The 20,192-nt window shown below is 42.2% G+C and overlaps 3 protein-coding genes across 8 annotated transcripts in view; 2 read left to right on the forward strand and 1 right to left on the reverse strand.

Moving 5' to 3' along the window:
* Positions 1 to 5,005, forward strand: part of JAM2 (junctional adhesion molecule 2) — a 67,537-nt gene extending 62,532 nt beyond the window's left edge. Inside the window, exons 8-10 of the mRNA XM_036851371.1 lie at positions 7 to 22; positions 2,766 to 2,808; positions 4,390 to 5,005. Coding sequence (XP_036707266.1) covers positions 7 to 22; positions 2,766 to 2,808; positions 4,390 to 4,422 — 92 coding nt within the window. The 3' untranslated portion in view covers positions 4,423 to 5,005. The remainder of the gene's footprint in view (positions 1 to 6; positions 23 to 2,765; positions 2,809 to 4,389) is intronic.
* A 7,099-nt stretch (positions 5,006 to 12,104) lies between these two features.
* ATP5PF (ATP synthase peripheral stalk subunit F6) lies at positions 12,105 to 19,890 on the reverse strand. 3 transcript variants are annotated; one of them, XM_036850025.1, is made up of 4 exons: positions 19,228 to 19,890; positions 15,327 to 15,503; positions 12,739 to 12,863; positions 12,105 to 12,235 (listed from the first exon to the last, which is right to left on the reverse strand). In XM_036850025.1, the coding sequence occupies exons 2-4, from the start codon at positions 15,488 to 15,490 to the stop codon at positions 12,198 to 12,200; spliced, it is 327 nt and encodes a 108-aa protein (XP_036705920.1). In that variant the 5' UTR covers positions 15,491 to 15,503; positions 19,228 to 19,890; the 3' UTR covers positions 12,105 to 12,197. The 3 variants fall into 3 exon arrangements, with proteins under 3 accessions (XP_036705920.1, XP_036705919.1, XP_036705921.1); XM_036850024.1 differs by lacking the exon at positions 19,228 to 19,890 and adding an exon at positions 19,100 to 19,200; XM_036850026.1 differs by lacking the exon at positions 19,228 to 19,890 and adding an exon at positions 18,906 to 19,126.
* Positions 19,223 to 20,192, forward strand: part of GABPA (GA binding protein transcription factor subunit alpha) — a 36,261-nt gene continuing 35,291 nt past the window's right edge. For 2 of the 4 annotated variants that reach the window (XM_036850020.1, XM_036850021.1), the window contains exon 1: positions 19,223 to 19,309. The gene's annotated coding sequence lies outside the window, so the exon portion shown is untranslated. Of the gene's footprint in view, positions 19,310 to 19,613; positions 19,823 to 20,192 lie in introns of those variants that run through there. The other 2 variants (XM_036850017.1, XM_036850019.1) reach the window with 2 other exon arrangements.

Consider the following 20,192-nt stretch of genomic DNA (forward strand, 5'->3'; position numbering starts at 1 on the left):
TTGTAGAAGAAACCTCCTTCCAGTAAGTATACTTTCTTAATGCATGCCTTCCCCCATATCAACTACTTTTTTGTTCATCATCTGTTTAAAGTCAAAAATGGGAAGTTGGGTTGTTTGTGTGGGTTTAATTCTATGGGCCGTGACTCAAATTCATCAAAGAACACATCCTACCTCATGCCTCATGCCAACTTGTCAATGATGCTTAGTTACCTAGAGAAGAAATACAGTCACTAATTTGACTTTGTAGGCATTTCCATAGTACTACTTGAAAAACTTTTTTTTCCTGTGTTTTGCTAAATTTAAAATGTTCAAATAAATTTTTCCCTCACAGTCATTTTTACATTTAATTGAATACCAAATATATGTCCAACCCTGTCCTAGGGACTGATAACAGAGCAGTGAATAAAATAGACCAAAAAACCCCTCTGCCCCACGGAGCTTGCATTCTAGTAGAGTAAGGCAGAAAGTAAACAATTACATGAGTGCGACAGTATCTCAGATTGTGATAAGTATTACGGAGAAAGATAAAGCAGGTAAGAGAACAGAGAATGCACAGGGGAGGAGTGGAGATTGCCCTTGTAAATAGGTGGTTAGAGAGGGCCTCACTGATGAGGGGACGTCTGAGATATGCAGATAAGCAGAGGGGAGAGAACAAAGGGAAAGATCTCGAAGCTCTGCGTGCCTGGAGTATCTGCGGAACAACAAGGGGACCAGTGCGGTTGGAGCAGAGTGAGAACGATGCAGGGAGGAGATGAGTGAACACAAGTAGTGAGTGGGGGCCAGATTATATGGGGTCCATTCCAGGCAGTTGTGAGGAGTTTGGCTTTGGTTCTGAGTAAGATGGGACATCATTGGAGGACCTTGAACAGAGGGGTAGCATCTTCTTATTTAGTTCTTAGAAGCTCACACTGACTGCTCTGTTGAGAATAAGCTGTAAGGTGACAGAGGGTGGAGGAAGCAGGGAGAACAGTTAGGAAACTACTAACTAATCTAGACAAGAGAAAATGGCGGCTGGTCCCAACGTGATGGTGTCAGAAATGTGGAGAAGTGATAGGATTCCGGATATATTTTGAACAGTTTGCTGGTTGATTGGATGTGGGCTGTGAGAAGAAGAGAGAAATCAAAGATGGCTCCAAGGCTCTGGGAAAGATGAAGTTACCATTTACTGAAGCGTGAAAGGTTTCAGGAGCATGTTTGAGAGTGGTGGTGGAGGTAGGTAGAGAGGTCTGTCTGGAGTGCTTTGAAATTTTTTTAAATATTTGAGATGCCTATTATACTGCCAAGTAGAGATAATTAGTGAGTAACTGAATATATGAATCTGGAGTTTGGGGAAACATCTTAACTAGAGTTAGAAATTTAGGAGTCATTGGTGCATGAGATCTGGATGAGATCACCAGAGTCTCCAGTTAATTTGCAGTTGATTTGTGCCTGTCCTTCTTGTATGTACGGAAATGGCAGACCCAACCTCGACTCTATGGGCGTTCCCCTCTACTCTCAGCTGCCATGCTTCGGAGACTTTGTCATCTCCTAAGTCTTTTGAAGACCAAGGAGATGCCATTGATTTCCTGTTCCTAGACTTGCTCCTCAGTGATGGTCTCTGAGCCTCATAATATCCCAGTGCAAGTCCAGGATGAGGTCCAAGTTAGCAGGACTAGCGGTAGCCAGTTCAGGAGTGAGTTCTGAAAAGCAGGGTAGCCTGATGGTGGTATGGCCAACCCCCCATCGCACCCCAGGCAATTGTGAGGATTCCCACTTTTATTGAGTAAGATGGAAAGTGATTGGAGGGAGGGTTATGAACAGAGGAGAGACATCATCTTATGTATGGGGAAAGGCTGGCAATGCTAGGGTGAGGGAGGTTATTATTCTTTCATTCAGTCCCTATTACTGTCTCTATTAACCCAGGCAGTAATCTGGGAGGCAATATCTTTATTCCTAGACACATCTTCCGTTTGTCAAATCCATGCTCCTCAAAATTTGTTGGACAATGAATTGGATGTTGTATTAGTCTGCTAGGGCTGCCTTAAAAGTGCCATCAACTGGTGGCTTAAACAACAGAAATTTATTTTCTCATAGTTCTGGAGGCTAGAAGTCCAGGCCTCTTTCCTTGACTTAAAGGTGGTGTTCTCCCTGTCTTCACACGATCTTATGTTTAAACATCCCTGTTTATGTCTGAATTTCCTGTTCTTATAAGGATATCAGTCATATTGGATTAGGACCCACCCTAATTACTTCATTTTAATTTAATTACCTCTTTAAAGACCCTGTCTCTAAATACGGTCACATTCTGAGGTACTGGGAGGTTGGGACTTGAACCTGTGAATGTTTGGTGGGGACACAGTTCAGCCCATAACAGGTAACTGGAACCGTAGTCACCACATAAAACTTTCTTTCCATGGAAAAAATGAAATTTGAGATTATAATGATTAAACTTTCAAAATAGTAAATGTCAATGAGTTGAGTTAAAAGTTAGTAAGTCTCTGGTTTGCATATTCCGCAAAAGTCGTTAGTATCTAGCCTTAGGCTACAAGTAGACACAAAGGGCTTCACACATACTGATATTTTGTTGCATGGTTTTCTCTATGAATATTGTCTATAAATATAAGAAATTCAGTTAGGATTGCTGGGGGCTTTTGTACCTGGCTAAGATAAATGTTCATCTTCCTGTTGAGAAAATGTGTGGAGGTAACATTAACTAAAAGAGGATATATGTTTTAGAATTGGAAGCAATAATATAGTAAATGCTGTCTTTTATGTTCCACAAACAGGAAGAGTAGTTCTGCATCTAAAGCCACTGCAATGAGTGAAAATGTGAGTATTTTTAAAGTATATTTCCCTTTTAATATACCTTGTACTAGTGTCTACCGCTGGTCTTTAGAAGGAGCTAAATAAATGTTAGCTCCCATCCCCTGTCTGGGAAAGCAGCATTTGTAGAGCAGTGGGGCTTTACCATCCCATTATTTTCTGTCATGGTGTTTTCTATTATTAGTCGGCCTCCTTAGTATCATTAGATCTGGCATTATTGGCTCCATTTTATAGATGAAGAAATTAGGACACATATTCTCACAGTATTACAATGGCCAAGCTGGGACGCAGGTACCTTGATTCTTGTCAGCTTGACCAAGCAGATCACTTCCAGAAGATCTGTGGTTCCAGGACTCTCCTGTGGTTATTCAAAGCACTTGGAAATTTTAGGGATATGGAATATCCTCTGCTTTTGCAGAAAGGAACATTTCAGAAATCCTTGAAAAGATGCAAGAATTATCTAATTCAGATGGTTAAGGGAACATAATTTAGATGATTGGACCCTTGTGTACTTTTGCATTTGTAAGCACTACATTGAAGCAGTAAATACCATCATTGCTCAGATTTTGTAGCTCTTTGGATGGTTATTCAGCCTTCTGGACTATTTTTCAGCAATACAGTGAGGGAAGGGAGGTTTCCGATGTTTTTAGAAGTCTAAGCCCTTTCTTGAGAAATGGAGCTCTACTTCCCTGAATTCCTTAGTACCCTGTGGCAGGGATTTGCTTAGATTTCCTTTCAGTAGAGCTTGGGGTGGGGCGTGTATTTTAAACACTTAAGTGACTCTGATGGACACTCACCTTTAAGACCTACGTACTGTTCCATAGACTTTTTTTCCGCTAAAAATTTAAAAAATTGTCTACTCCAGAATCTATCACGGAAATCACTTTATTTTGCGGTTTACAATACCAAAGCATATTATTCATTAATTAGCAGACAAGCCACGTGTTGACTCTATATTTGCTCCTATAATTTGTAGAAAATGCTCCTTGAGTGCGGAGTAAAATAATCTCACCTGACCAAACAGGAAGAGACACTTTGTGGCTGAGTCGGAAGAACAAAAGCTTCGCTCTTTTTCTTTGTCTTCCGCTCCGTTGCCCTCATCGGCCAAGAGCAAGAGTGTCCAATTTGAATTCTGCCCTAGAGCCGGGTTTCCCAACATTGGCACTACTGACATGTTCTTCTAATTCTTATATAACAATTTATATAAGAAATGACAATTTCTTCTAAGGCTTATATAACGAATTTTTTATAACGTCACATAATTCTTTGTTGTCCTGTACGTTGTAGGATGCTTAGGGGCGCCTGACCTCTACCTGCTAGATGCCAGTAGCATGCCCCCCGCAAACAGGACTTCTCCTGTCCTAATTCCCACTCCTACTTCTTTACTCTTTAGGCAAAGTTTCAAGGATTTGTCTCCTGGTATTTAATTATTTAATTCCCCATAAAATAGATTTAATTAAATATACGCTGGTTTGTACCTGCAAGATTCTCATAGTGGATGTATCTTTGTATTCATAAGATTTCTATATTTCTTTAAACGTTAAGTAATACATCATATTTAAACTTGGTTTTTCTTTCTTTTCCTAGGATTTCAAGCACACAAAATCCTTTATAATTTAAAAGAATTCCACCTTTGCGATGCACCAAAACCACAGTTGTTGCACTATTAAAAGATTATAAAACTCTGCTTTGTCTTACATTTGCCAAGAGGTACATGAGGAGGTGAAGTTGGTGTTTCATTATAGTCTTTATGACTGCTACATCACTTGAAATTTTTATTTTACACAAATAGTTTTGTCAGCAGCTACAATACAGTCTGGCTTCTTGTGTCTGGACAAAGTTAAAGGAGTCAAAATACTTTGTAATATTCTCGGGCTTGTGAAGTGTTAAATATCGTAACTTCTAGAGTAAGTTACTAAAAATATATCATACTGGTTGTGAAATTAATCCACAGAGCATGAAAGTATAAGCTGTGTGCACCCTCTCTGTGCAAGAGTCTGATTTAGAGGGTTCAGAAAATACTCTGACAGATGCAGAAGGAACCTCTGGTCTCATTTCTCCCAGAATCCTCCTTTTCCCCCTAATACAATGCTTATTCTGTTGCTCATTTATCACTAATATATTCAGAGAAGGGAAGTGGCAGGAAGGGTCTTATACCCGAGGATTTGCACTTTTTGTTTACTTTCATGTCTGAGAACCAAAAGCAACATGAAGAAAAATACCTAAGGGCCAGAGCTCACTCACCTGGCGTGTGTCGTTGACTTCTTCATTAAACATCGTTCTGAGAGTTAAACACAAACCCAAGTGTCTAATTTCACCCCCAGAGCTGCTTGTTGCTATTTCCTTCCCCTAAGACCCCTTTGAAGAGGATCAGTGACTTTGACATCAGAACTCGCCATTGGAACCAACACACATAACCCTACAGATACTTGTCCCTGTGTGATGGTGACTTCACATCTCTCTGTCTCTAAAAATCGTGCAGTGAAATTTTGCATTGGGCCGAGTCCCTCGCTGTTACGGCCAGTGGTTTTCCAACCCTGCTTATGGCAAAGTCAGCGATATGGAGGGGAGGAGTGGTTGCCTGACAAGTAAAATGAGATGAAACAGCTCAGTGTGGCTCCTGGCACCTGGTGCTACACTTGATACGTAGAAAACACAGGAGAAATGAAATGAAAAATGGGTCCGATCATCTGGTTTCTAAACTGATAGATCACAAAGACCTCCAGCTAGTGTTACACAGCGAAAATTCCAATGATCCATGTAATAGGGAGAGTAATTAGACTGTGTTAAAAGCATAAGCATCCAGAACTTATTTTGATTATTCGTTTCATATTGAAAAGACGATATGGCTAGGGCATTTCCAGTTCCAGGCAAATCTAGACGAAAAGGTCCCTCACTGCCTTTGACAACTTTGAACATGGTTAAACTGCTTTTAAAGGAGTCCACTCTTTTTGCCCAATAGGCAGAGCGAATCGCCAGGATTCACGGGACAGGCAATTGGATTAAGTATTCACCAAGTGCCAAATATATGCCTGGACACCAGGTCACTGGGAAGATGCCTGTTGTCACACTGCCCCCACTTGTCTGTGACATTCAGTGATTCTCACCAGACCCCTTCCAACAGTTTCCGTAAAGGGCCAGGTAGTAGATATTTTAAGACATGTAGGCCATATGGTCCCTGCTATAACTGCCTGTACTGTACTCAACTCTGCCATTTTTCCTGTCATTGTATTGTAGCATGAAAGCAGCCACAGACAATACTTTTAAAATGGTCATGTTTGTGTTCTTAAAACAGCAGGCAAGGACAGGATCTGGCCCACATGCATAGTTTCCCAACTCTCGGTGGTGAAGCATGAAAAGAAAAAAAACAAAAAACTATCATTATAATTCTTAGAACATTTTGATTTTGTTTTCGTGAAGTAAAACTGTGTTTTATAAAGGTTAGGGCATTAGTATCTTTAATAGCAAGTTTTGTTTTGTTTTAATTATTATCATTGTAACTAGATTTAATTTATGTTTACTTCGGGGTTTAACCTAATTAAATCTGGAACTGTTTTTTCAAACTTGCAAAAAACTTCATCTCACAGGTGGTGGTGTCTGATTAAAGTCTACATTAATAAAAATAGCTGAACGTGTTCAATTTTTTAGCCCCATTTAATGGTGCAGGGGAAGAGTCATTCACCTATTTTTATTCAATGAAACCCAGGAAACTAGTCCCTCTTACCGTCTGTAGCTACAAGGCTAATGCTTTAGCTGCCTAAGATGAGAATCTCATCTCAGGCTGGGTGCCTGCCAACCTTTTCCAATGCTGAAAAAACGCTCTGAAAGTAAAATGTCACAACTATTTATTGAACACTTTATATATGTCATGGAAGTGGGGGGTGGATGGAGGTGAGGCTGTGTAAGATCTCATTCACCTCAACGATTGTATAAAGAGGGCAATGTCGTCATTTTACAGATGAGGAAACTGAGATGAACTGAGTCAGTGACTGCCAAGTTTACAAAGCTGACAAGTGAAGAGGCAGTGTCTACGTGACCCAGGTCTATCCGATGCAGGATGTTTTACACAAGATGTTTTTTCTCTGCCCCCAACATTCCTTCTTTTTAAATTCTCAAATTCTTCTCTCCTAGGACAGCTTCCCTTCACCCTGCCTAGTCTCACAGCCTGTGATGCTTTCTGTCTTCCCTTTGCCGCTACCCCAGGTAAATGCCATGGTGGGTCACTTCATCCCCTTGCCACAGATACCCGAATCTTTAATCTTACTTTTTTCAAGATTGAAGCTCACCACGATTTAAATTTAACCACCATTTAAATTATATTCTCTACCACTACCACCCTCCCTATCTCCATTTTCAACCTCCCATTTATTCACAGACTCCATCATTGGCGCGATTGTCACTACTTTTTATCTCCGGCTACTATCTCACACCTTTTGTCTTCTGGTACCTTCCTCCCTCAAGTACCCCCTCTCAGTAGCACTTGTAATCTCTCCCGTCCTGAAGGCTCCTTTGCCCTCTAGTCTCCCCCTCACACACCCCATCAGTCTAAGTTACTGCCAGATTTACTCACTTGAACACTGTCAACCCCCTTCTCCCTTTTCTCCCATCCCCTTGCTGAAAACCTTCCACTCTTTTCCATTACATAGTCTCTCACCGACGTCTAAACATTTTAGCCTGAAATTCAGGGCCTCCCCCCACGTACACACGTTGTCATATTGTCACACCTACCTGTTCAGCCACATGTTCCCCTGTTCCTCTTTAGTTGCCTTATGCACCCATCAAACTGAACTAAGGTCATTGTATCTCAACGACCCTTTTTTTCTCCTCCTTTACCTGGAAAGCTGATTCTCCTAATCACAAGATACGTAGATTCTAGATACTCTTCAGGACATCTTTCAAATTCCACCTCCTCTATGCAGCCTTCCCTCATGCTCCCTTCTGGAAGAAGTTTCTTTCTTCTCTGAATTTCCATAGCACTTGGTTTTCTTATGGCATTTGTTGGTTTTATATTTCTTAATACAGTTATGTATGTACATCTCTGGCATTACCACCAATCTATTAATAGAAGCACTTTGAGAAAAGAGCCACATTTTACATACATATTTATAAGCCCCAAAGTATTTAACTGTATCTAATGTGTAGTCGGTATCCAGTAAGTGCTAAATGAATTTTTTAAGATCAAAAGAGCACTTGTGAAAGGGCAATTTAAATATTTATTGATAAAATTTCTCCATAGATTTAGAATATTAATAACATACTGTATTTTGCAATGTTATTATAATCCCGTTCATTTGTTATGCAGAGTCACACAAATTAATGCTCCATGAATTAAGGCTGGACAGACATGACTTTTATTCTACTCCTATGAGTTATTAGGCATCCATTTCCACAGTTCTTAAAAAGATCTTAAAATATTTTTCTACTTTCAAGTAAGACATACTAGAGTATAATATGTCTTTATACTTCTTACTAAGAAAATGTTCTCAAAACAAATAGTGTGTCAACAAAGGACTTATTTAACCTCTTTAAGACTGAGGGCAGATGGTTTTAAAGCTCCATTTTATAATCTGTTTTCAACACTGAATGTGCTACACAGAAGTGCTTCTTAAAGATGGTGTAAAAATTGAGATTTTTTTACGACCTGTAGTTAGATTCCTAAAGTTGCCCCCTGCCATTTAACTTTTCATTCTCAAGCTTCCTTTCCTTCCAAATATTTAACTACCATGAATTATACTGAAGTTGCTGTAGGTCAAGAAACTTTGTTTTCTAAATTGTAGGATAACATATAGCAAAAAGGATTAGAAAAAATTTTATACGTAAAGACATATTCATGTAACAGAATGTCTACTGGCATTTTTCCTGTTGCCTGAAGGCTGACAACTACCTCACTTTCTAAAGAAACCCATAACTAATTTGGGTATAAATACCTGCTTTGATGTTCATGAAGAGACGGTTGTGCTACCCTGAAATTATTACCCTGGTCCTCTCTCCTTTACCCCACCACACAAAATCCATAAACTGAAGTGTATAGGGATGGATTGGGGGTGGGGAGCAATGGAGAGAGACAGAGAATGAACTGTCCAAGTCGTGTGAGTTTGTCAAAGCTGTGAGTTCTATTTCCCAACTCACCCCCAAGGCAAGTAAAGAGAATTTTAAAGAGAATCACCTGCAACAATCGAAGGCACCTGCCAAGAAGCAAAGAGCTATTTGAGCAGAGTGAAAACAGAGTTGGAAAAAGATATCAATGTAGAGAGCAGGGGAAATGGTGAAGCACCTATCTTCCGATTGTGTCTCAGGGCAAGGATGTGTGAGTTTCCTGTGGTCAAGTAGGCATCTTTGAAAGTAGCTGACCTTGAGCCTTCTTGCCAGTGTCTGAGAGCAAACATCTGAAATAAGACTCTGTGAACTGTACCATTGAGGTGGGAGCTGAGGGGAGTTTGGAAGAGATGGGTCAGACCTCCCATTTAAGGTAATCTGCATAATGAGGAACACTTTCTAGCCCACAGAGCCCTCCAAGAACTCATACATTAAGAATCTAACCAGGGCTTCCCTGGTGGCGCAGTGGTTGAGAATCTGCCTGCCAATGCAGGGGATACGGGTTCGAGCCCTGGTCTGGGAAGATCCCACATGCCGCGGAGCGACTAGGCCCGTGAGCCACAACTACTGAGCCTGCGCGTCTGGAGCCTGTGCTCCGCAACAAGAGAGGCCGCGATAGTGAGAGGCCCCCGCACAGCAATGAAGAGTGGCCCCCACTCGCCGCAACTAGAGAAAGCCCTCACACAGAAACGAAGACCCAACGCAGCCATAAATAAATAAATAAAATTAAAAAAAAAAAAAAAAAAGAATCTAACCAGAGTCAGCATTTATAGGCCCGCCACACCAAGGGTAGCAACAATCAAAAACAAAATTCTACACTAAATGGATTTAAGTAAAAATCGCCTACAACGGAAGCCCTCTTTGGTTAGTGCTATTATTATTAAAGGGAGTACTAGATACATAACAGGTAGGCACATGTCCATTTCCAGTTCCTGTACCTTTCCTCAACTCAAATATGCCCTTATAAGAACACCAGTCTTCTTATAAGGACACCAGTCAGACTGGATTCAAGCCCACCCTAAAAACCTCATTTTAACTTAATCCCCTTTAAGGGTCCCAATCCCCAAATACAATCACATTGGGAGGTTCTGAGAGTTAGGGCTTCAACATATGAGCTTTAGGGGAACACAATTCAGCCCACACCACCAGGCAAGGGAGAAAAATGCCATTTTAAACAGCTAAAAGCCTAGAAGGTTGAGGTCATTTGTAATAACATATAAGGTGGTCCCAAATGATAACTGCAGGACCACTTTCTTGTAGGCTGAAGTAACAGATAGAGGCTGGAGTTTGCAAATTTGGGGCAGTCTCACCAGAAAGTTGAAGGGGCTATGAGGAAGATGGGGCAATAGTTAACATCCATGACTCAAAGCACCACTACAGCATTCAGCTGGAAAAAACAGAGCACTTCTCTGGTCAAAATTTAGCTAAATGCAGAGCCCTAAGATGTAGGGCATAAGAGTAGGATGCTTAACACGGTATTCTTGCAGTAAAGCCACAAATGGAGTCCTTCTGTTTATATAATGAAGACATTGGGATGTTCAAGCAAACTCCAAGTAGTTGCAAGACAGACAAAAAAAAGTTTATGAAGATAATAGGTGTGAGATTATAAAAGGTAAAATTCAACTAAACTCTGAATGGGGGAGGGAAACATGCACAGAAAGGGTCAGCCCCATCTCCACCTAGACTGGCAGGGTCGCTGTTGACCCCAGGCTGCTTGCCTGCCACAGGAGGGTGGAGTAGAGCCACTTCAGGGGAGGGGAGGTTAGACAAAGGAACAGATCAATGAGGCTTCCTTGGTTACCTTTAATGGTGCCATAATGAAACATCGAATTCTGTTTCAACGTCTACAACTATTTAAAAGTAGTCCAACTGACCCGTCATTGCTTAGCTTCATTTGAAGAAAATTGGGCAGTTTCTTCCTACTACTTTACCCTCCCCAATTCAATCTCTTCACATCTTTCTAATCACACCTATACCATCAGGAAATATTTGTGGATCTTTTGAAAAAGGTATTCCTCACCAGGTTGAGACTTCAGCTAGTATGGCATGCCATAGTAAAAATCTATTTCTCTTTTGAAGTGAGCTAACCTCATAAGAAAGGCTGTATTTTTTTTTTTTTTAAAGAAATTCACGTTCTTTTATTTATTTATCTATGACTGTGTTGAGTCTTCATTTCTGTGCAAGGGCTTTCTCTAGTTGCGGCAAGTGGGGACCACTCTTCATCGCGGTGCGCGGGCCTCTCACCATCGCGGCCTCTCTTGTTGCGGAGCACAGGCTCCAGACGCGCAGGCTCAGTAATTGTGGCTCACGGGCCCAGTTGCTCCGTGGCATGTGGGATCTTCCCAGACCAGGGCTCGAACCCGTGTCCCCTGCATTGGCAGGCAGATTCTCAACCACTGCGCCACCAGGGAAGCCCGAAAGGCTGTATTTTTGACTTCACATTTTTAAAGAAAATCTCTAAAGCTTTACTAAAGACAGGTATTCACTGACACAAGTCAGAGAGACTGCCAGATAGAAAAAGGCACAGCTGTTTTTCCTGTTTTTTAAAAAAAAATAATTAAAAATAGAACCATCTACTCTCTGAAATTTTGATGTGCTTGCTCTGCCACTTCTCTGGCACATCATACCTGCTGGATCTTCCATCAGCTGGGCAAACAACACCATACAGCTGAATATTTTAAAGGAAATTCCTTTGTAGAACCCTCCCCTCCCCAGCTCCCAGCTCCCCCTGATCTACCCATATAGCCCCATAATAGACACTGTGATCATTACACTGCAAGGGAAGAGGAGGGACCTGAGTTACTGGGATAATAAAAGCATTTAACATACAAGGAGATGGAAGTTAAAACACAATGGGATGTTCCTGGACGTATTCACAATCACACTTGAGTTTCCTGAAAAAGCTATGATAAAGGATTTATGAACCATTTCTTCATATTCTGGGAACGGGTGTAACATTCTCCACAGCAAACGTTCCTGAAGTCAGGGTGGCTCCCCTCAGGCAGTGAGTCTCCGCAGCAAAAAGGACACCCCTGCACTCAGAAGAATCTGGCAAGTTATGCGCAAGTGGTACCCAATTAATCCAAGGTCTCCATCTGCTTTGATATAACCAAACGGGAGGATCTAAAAACACAGAATTCAATACACTCAGGTGTACACCCAACACCACCAAATAATTTATTTGAAATCAGAATTAAAAGAACATATGACAGCTGTGAAATGTATGTTTATTCTGTTACTTCTGATCAGTTGTACAACTAATCTAGGACAAATTACCAGATAAATTTTACATTATTTCTTCAGGACTGTGGTTTGTCGATGACTTCGAACTTGGGATCTAAGAAGAGGAAAAAAAGGTTCAAGCTTAGCCATACTGCAATAAAGTGCATCTTCTAGAAAGTTTTAATATTTAACTCATCAATCTTCTGATTTTTTGAAGAAACATCTACATGGAAATATAACAACTGCTTAAGATTTATTCAGGACTTACAGTGAGCCAGGCTCTCTATGTCATTTAACTACAACCATCATTATAAGGAAAATAGCATAATTCTCCCCAAATGTCAGATGAGAAAGAGGGACCAATTAACTATCTAAAATCACACAGCTCATAAGTGATATTGTCAGGAGTTTGATTTTAGATCCCTGCCATTTAATCTCTATGCTATGTGATCTCCTACTCCAATGGCATTTATCCCAGAGCTTCCCATGCACATGTCACTGTTCTAATAAATTCACATGTAATTGTCATTTAATCCTCTACACAACCCAAGTTAGTATAAATATTCTCCACTTAAAATGATCTCCCACAACAATGAATCTGTGATTAAAAAGACTTACCTTCAAATGCGAAGTCAGGGAACGTATTCATGTCTGCTTTACCATACATTTGCTTAAGCTTAAAAAGTTCCCTGTCTAGATCTTGTTGATACTCTGGGCCAGCATCAACAGGTCCTCCAGATGTCCTGTTGTATAAATGACCAAGTAAAAACAGATTTTAAGCATTAGTTTACAAAAACAAAATTAAGTTTCATAGATCTTCTAAATGTAGGGAAAAGCAGACTTTTCCGAAAGATAACAAGCATTTCCACTTGAATTTCAGCTCAAACTATTTTAACTATTACGAGGTTTCACATAAATGAAGCAACTTCAAACAAACCTCTAAGATTCAAGGTCTGTCAGTATCAAGGATACTTATTAAAAGTCAGAACCTCTCAGGGTCTAAGCAGCAATAAGATATAATGGCCAAGTCTGCGGGCTCTGGGACTGCTTCCATTTCAGCGTCAGCTCTACAATTTAGTAACTGTGTGAACTAGAGCAAACCGTGTGAACTAAACTCTACACCTACAACTCGAAGTCTTACCTGACGGTGGCGTTGAGAGAATGAGAGATTGTGTACATGTACCACTCGGCATAGTGCCTGGCACACAGTGAGCACTCAGTTATCTACTATCACTGTGATTTAAATCAACCACCACTGGACGGCGTTCAAAAACTTTAAGTCTCTATAATAGGGGCCTAACAAAGAAGCAAATTACTTCCTACCCCCAGAGGTTTTGCCATTTAGAAGAAAAAAATAACATGTTTATAAACAATTATGCTGTAAGGGAGTTAGGTGATAACCTACAAAGACACGGTTTAACAAAAAGCTACTTGAATTGAGGGATCACTTTTGCTAAGCTAAACAGGGAAATTTCATTTTAAAAAGGTGGCCTTTGTGACAAACCATGCATTTGGGTCAGATTTTAATTTGAGACATTCTAAGACTGAAAAAGCAAGGATGAGGAGGTGGTAAAGCACTGGCTGTATGTGGGGAACACTAAGCAGCCTAGATGGAAAAGCCAGCAGGACCCAGATCGCAGGAGGCCGAGAATGTTAAGCCCGGGAGTTTGTATTTTCTTTGCTAAGCAGTAAAATGACAAAATTAGAGCTGTGCTTTGGAAAGATAAATATAGCATCATGGACCAGCAGTGGGCCAATTAGACCTAATTATTTGCACAAATTCTGTTTGTCATAATGTTACTGCCCACTTATCAATGAACAATATAATAAAAAAATTTATAAGTGAAAATTCTATCAAGGTTAATATTTTCACCCATGCCTATGATAAAAACATAGGATCTTATTTATGCTACAGAATTTCCACAAAAAATACTGAGCCAGCTCTAATTTAAGAACTTGTTAATGATGTTTCTTGTTATGGACCCAATTTTCTTCTACATCAGCATGTGCAATAGAACCTTCTGTGGTAATAGAAATGCTCTATATATGTGCTGTCTAATACGGTAACCACTAGCCATATCTGGTATTGAGCACTAGAAATGTGGCTAAGGCAACTGAGGAACTGAATTTTTATTTACACTTCATTAGAATTTGAATAGTCACATGTGATTAATAGCTACAGAGACATACAGTTCAGTTCTAGATAGAGCCTTCAACCAGATACTTTGATGACTGTTGTCCAGCTCTGGGACCCACAAGCTTTTAGAAACATTCACTCTTCCAAGCCGCCTTCCAAAATGCACCAACTAGAAAGGAGCATTCCTTCCTATGAGTTCTCCAAACACTGAATGTGTCACTTATCTTAGCATCTAACCTATTTAAACTTATATTGTATTTACTTGCTTAGAAACCTTCTACCCCATCAGACTTTAAGAATATTGTGGAAATGCAAAGTGGCTTCTTTCTTTGTAGCCCACCACTGTTAATAGTCCAGTGCTTTGCACATGGTAGACAACTAAATAAAACAAAACTCTGAATTGATCTGTATCACTTTTCCAAAGATTTGGGCGTTGAACTTGATGCTGACTAAGGTCATCATTCATCTCCAAAACTGTGTGGTTCCATTATTATGTTTCTCCTGGACTTGCTTTATGCCATAAAGCAGGAGTCTTTTGATATTCCCAGAAATATATAAATATGGAAGTAGCATTAAAGAAAAAATGCTGTGTCTATACATTTCCCCCAAATCATGATGTCACAGAAAGGGTACTGAATTGAGAGTTAGAATATTTTGATTATGTTTTCCCCACAATTAGTTTTATGACCTTAGGCTAATCAATGTCTAAGGGGCTTAGTTTTCTCAAATATGGTTCCTAAATGATTTCTAAGATCCCATGTACTTGTATGAATTGATTCCAGTTTACAATAAATGACATTATAGTAGGGATATATCTAAAATGGCACTAGATTTAATGGGATTCTCCCTTGGAACCCATATAAGGAAGATAAAATTTGGGACTTAAAAAAAAAAAAAATCAAGATTCTCATCTTCTTTTTTGGAGCAGGTAATGAACCTTTATGACAGAGATCAGCTCAGTGAAGGTCTTAGACACTTTCAAACGCCAAGTAAATTTTTATTACCATCTCAAAACTTACATACTTTGAATATTCACACTTACACGACGGTTCATTATCTACCCACTTACTGTCGCTTAGTTCTATATTCTCTAATCTTGTCCACGAAGAGTTTCTGTACAGGATCAAGTTCCTTATTAAATGCCACTGCTGTAAAACCGATATTCCTCCTCAAAGAGACCGAGACTGCAGACTGAATGACAGAGGTCAACTTGAAGAGCCTCTGAAGAATCATGGTGATTCTGTTACTGGAAACAAGCACCAGAATGTGAAGATACTTTAAAATAGATATAATTGTAAAACACCTGTTAATGTGTTATAGTGGGCATCTAATTCTACTAATTGCTACAGAACTTAAATCATACCAGAACTCAGTAAACACTAAGAACAGTCACCTGACCATAGCTCCCTTCCCCTCTCTACGCCGCACTGCAAGTTTTTTGCTTCTTAACCAAAAGGCCCCGGGACCTAGCAGCAGTTAGGAACCACTCAGGCCTGCGTGCGGCTCCACTAGGGTTAGACGCAGAAAGAAAGCCTAGAATCTGGGATGGGGTGTTTTCTTCTCCATGAATTTATTACTCTTGGCTGCCCACCCTCAGCAGAAAAAGAATAATACTGATCCCCAAATTAACGTACCAGGTTTCCCTGACTCTCTCAAAAGGCAAAAAGGGAGCTGTGCAGGGAGACTAGAGACAGTTGCCTCAGTTTCTACTTCCCGGGCCCACAGGGAAAGAAACTGCTCTGCTTGTTACAACTGCAGGATTCTAGACATTCAAGGACACTGTAAAAACCAAATCTAAGTCCAAAAGAACCAGCAAGGAAAAACAGCAACTAGTCCAAGGGAGCCCACCAACAAGAGAGGGAAAATCAAGCAGTACAATCTAATTAGTGAAATAGAATTTGTGAAGGAGAAAAAAGTCTGAACTTTAAAAATAAGGACTTAAAGACTTCTAAGCCCTTAGACTTCCTGAAGCTAAAATACATGGTTATCTAACTAAAAAATTACAGTATATAAATTAGAGGATGATCTCAATTGAGACCTCATTTAGTGTCCTGAAAAGATCAAACGCAAAAAAAAAAAAAAAAAAAATTGTATGCAAACAGAAATTCCAAAAGAAAAGAAATAAATAAGGAAACCATAAATAATTAGAAGAAACTGCCCAAGATGAAGAAAGACTGATTAAACTGAAAGGGCTTACCAGACCCTTCTGGGATGATGATAAAGATTCACACCTCAATATAGCCTGGTAAAATTTCTGAACCTTAAAGTGAAAACCCAACATGCTAACGTGATTCCCATGCCCCCCCCACCAAATTACCTAATAACAACAATAACAATAAGCACCATCTCACTGACACTGGACTACTATTAAATTATAATACTACTGCTCAAAGTGTGGTCTGGGGACCAGCGGTAGTATTGTCTTACTGGTCTACAGTAATACCAAAATTGGGAATAAGCATTTAGAAACGTTTACAGCAAATTGACAGAGTAATTCATATCTGTTGAATTTAATAATACAAAAAAGAGTTCATATTTTGTGTGTCTTCATTGTTTTGTTTTTCATCTACTAATTTTTCCAGTAATTCATTTTTACTGTATTCTTCAAAAATATCCACAAGGGTTGAGGGGAAAATGGCCCTTTACTAATGAGAGTTGGAAAGCACTAAGCTAGACGACAGTGGAGTAGCACAGCAGTTCTCAAATACAGGCGGCGGTATCCCCTGGGAGATATCTGGCAATGTCTGAAGACATTTTTGGTTGTCTTGATAGCGGCAAGTGTCACTGGCCTCTAGTGGATAAAAACCAGATGCTGCCAAACATCCTACAACAACAACAACCACAACAATAGCCTGCCCGCAACAAAGAAACATCTGGTCGAAAATGTCAATAGTGCAAAGGTTGAGAAGCCCTGAAATTGCACATAAAAACCACCAAAAGAGAGCTTCCCTCGTGGCGCAGTGGTTGAGAATCTGCCTGCCAATGCAGGGGACAGGGGTTCGAGCCCTGGTCTGGGAAGATCCCACATGCCGCAGAGCAGCTGGGCCCGTGAGCCACAACTACTGAGCCTGCGCGTCTGGAGCCTGTGCTCCGCAACAAGAGAGGCCGCGATAGTGAGAGGCCCGCGCACCGCGATGAAGAGTGGCCCCCACTTGCCGCAACTAGAGAAAGCCCTCGCACAGAAACGAAGACCCAACACAGCCATAAATAAATAAAGTATTGTTATTAAAAAAAAAAAAAAACAAAAGAAATCCTACAATCAACCAAATATCCTTCACCTGCCAGCATGAAAGAAAACTATTTGAAGAAATTAAAGATTTCATCATACATCACTCTTATACCTCATCAGAGGGGAAAAAAGGGGGGGGGGGAGGGGAGACTCCAAGCAAACAACAAATGACCTTAAGGTGCCACTTAATAGCATTCTCATTTTACACACACAGAAACTGAGGCTTAGCGGTAAGTACCTGATCCCAGGTTACACAGTAGAATCTGACAGGACACAAACATATTTTTCAAATTGTGCAATTCAGTGTATATTTTCCCTTTTGGCAACGTAAAAACACACAACACTCTGCAATGTGGTCATCTAACACTTGTTCAGCCCTAGGTATTTTGCAAAGTACTTCTAGACATATTCTCTCCTTGTACCCTTATGGCAATACTGTGAAGAAACAGGGAAAGGTATTCTTATCCCTCCTTTAAGATAAGAAAATGTTTAAGAAAAGTGATTATTCATATTCCCACAGTTAATTTGCTCTAAGTCTAACATTGCAAAGATCTACTGCAACACGGGTAAAACCCATTTTCATTTTTTCTATTTCTATCATCTAAGTACGAATGATTCCCAAATCACACCTCTAATTTTGGTCTTTTTCCTGAACTCCAAACCTATACATTCGACAGCTCTCATCCTTTCCTAAGTCCTACCGGGCCCTCAAATTCAACTTATCTAAAAAATGAACACATAATCTCACTATCAAAACTTGCTCCTTTTCCTTTATTCCGTTTCATTTTTTCCCCCCACTGATTAAATATCTAGTGAGAAAGATACATGTTATTACACAAATAGGTATAAAATACCAACTATGATTAAGTTCTCTATTCGAGTACTATGAGGGGCCACGCCAGCCTATGATTGGGATTTGACACACTCAGAAAGACTGGGGACGGCAACAGCAAGAAAAGGGTGCAGCGTAAGAGGCGGCCTTGTGCTGAGAGGGAGCACGGTTCTCCCGTTTACAGTGATGACTGACCAGCCTCTGGCTGCGTATTCGGCGCATGTTCATTGCTGAAGTCAATCCACAACTCGCCTGACTTAACCGGCTCCCTTTTTCCCTCCTGGAATCCGTGATGTAAAACAAAGCTGCTTAACCAAGTTTTAGCACCACCAACATTTTTAGGTGGGTTGCAAACTTTCAAAATTACCATCACCCTTTCCCCTCTTACGTTCTACTTTTAAATGCTGTAGTTCAGAACAATGGCCCGCGCGCCAGGGCTGAGCAGGCCTGGCTGCAGACCGGCCCCGCGGGCATGACCTTGGCTGCCCCAGCCGGGCGGCGGGTCCATGAAGCGCCGGCGCCCCTGCCTCCCGCGCCACCCTGAGCGTCAGGCTGGCCCTGAGAGCGGTATTATCAGGGCTACCTACTGAGTCTACCGCAAACTTCAAGGCCTAAAGGCGCCGAGGTCAGCAATGACTCCGGGCCAGGTCGTGAAGGTGTCCGGGATACAGGCTGCTCTCTCTTCCAGAAGGGCAGAGGTGATAGGCATCCCAGACCTCGTGAAGAAACCCAGAATCCTCGTCCCTAGAGGCCAAGTGAGTCCAGTTACCCTCCCAGTCACCTTGCACTCGGTCCCGAGCTGCCAGAGCCACCGCCGCCGCCGTTTTACTTCCGGCCCTGGCTCCGCCCCCCCGCCTACCCGCCATCGCAATGCATTATGGGCCGCCGTTTCAGTCGGTCGACACTCACCGGACAGGAAGCGTCTCGGAGACAGTCGGCGACCGGACGGCTCTAGGTGAGACAGAAGCCAAACAGGAGGAGGAAGTGGAGGGTAAGTGCTTCCGGGTCTCCTGGCGACGCCTCCGCCATCTTTCCTTCTCCCAAGTTGACCTGCTCTCTTCTTCCCTCTCGGAAACCTTGTTATGTACGCATGCGCACTTGGACTGGCCTTTCCCCTAGTTCAATCCCCACCGCCCCGAGTCAGCGTCCTCTTCCTTGGGGTGGTTGAGGTGTACGACTGTGCAGGCAAAGTGACAGAGTGTAAAACAAAGCGGATTGGGGCGTTGGGCTCCCTTGTGCCTCGTGAGCCGCCGTTGCCTCGGGCGTTCGTTTCGCGCAACCTGCTGGGAGTTGTAGTCCCGGACCCGGGGGTGCCTGGGAGGCGGGAGGGGGGGTTGGAGTTTCTCTGCGCCGTTTTCGCGGGAAGGGCCCAGGGGCCTCTCACTTCGAGTCGCTGGAGCTGCGGGTCTTACCGGGAGAGACGCTGCACGTGGAGCCCGCGCCGCTGCGGTTTTCAGCCGGCTCTGGACTGCGGGCGGGGGCGACGGGGCCGAATCCGGAGCGGGTGAGTGCGGCCGCTGGGGAGGAGGGGAGCGCGGGTCCGCGCGGGCAGGCTTCGTTCCGGGGCCTTCTCCCCCACAGCGGCCCCCCCGCGGCCGCCTCTGTGTTTTGTTTCCGCTGGTCCCCGGCGCTGTGACTCCCATTTCCGTTCGTGGAGACTTGAGGGAGCCGGGTGGGGAGGGGCGGGGGAGGCTGTGCGGGGAGCGGAGGGGAGGGGCGGGGGGCGCGCGGCGCGGGGCTCTGCTAAGCCGTGCGCCCTAGGGGCCCCGGTCGTTCGTGTCACCCTTCGCCGCCCCCTTCCCTCACTGTCCCCTGCTCGACTGTCCGCCGTGGTCCGCATTCGCCGCGGTTGGGATCTCATCCTGACGCCCCGG

This window comes from Balaenoptera musculus, chromosome 4 (genome assembly GCF_009873245.2).
Source record: "Balaenoptera musculus isolate JJ_BM4_2016_0621 chromosome 4, mBalMus1.pri.v3, whole genome shotgun sequence".
Lineage (NCBI taxonomy): Eukaryota > Metazoa > Chordata > Mammalia > Artiodactyla > Balaenopteridae > Balaenoptera > Balaenoptera musculus.

Bases quoted from the DNA above. Each gene is read 5' to 3' on its own strand.
- ATP5PF (XM_036850025.1), bottom strand. From the start codon at position 15,490: ATGATTCTTCAGAGGCTCTTCAAGTTGACCTCTGTCATTCAGTCTGCA. The intron at 12,864-15,326 runs GTAAGTGGGTAG...TTTATACAACAG, and splicing joins GAATATAGAACTAAGCGACA to GACATCTGGAGGACCTGTTG. The intron at 12,236-12,738 runs GTAAGTCTTTTT...TCCTCTTCTTAG, and splicing joins CCCTGACTTCGCATTTGAAG to ATCCCAAGTTCGAAGTCATC.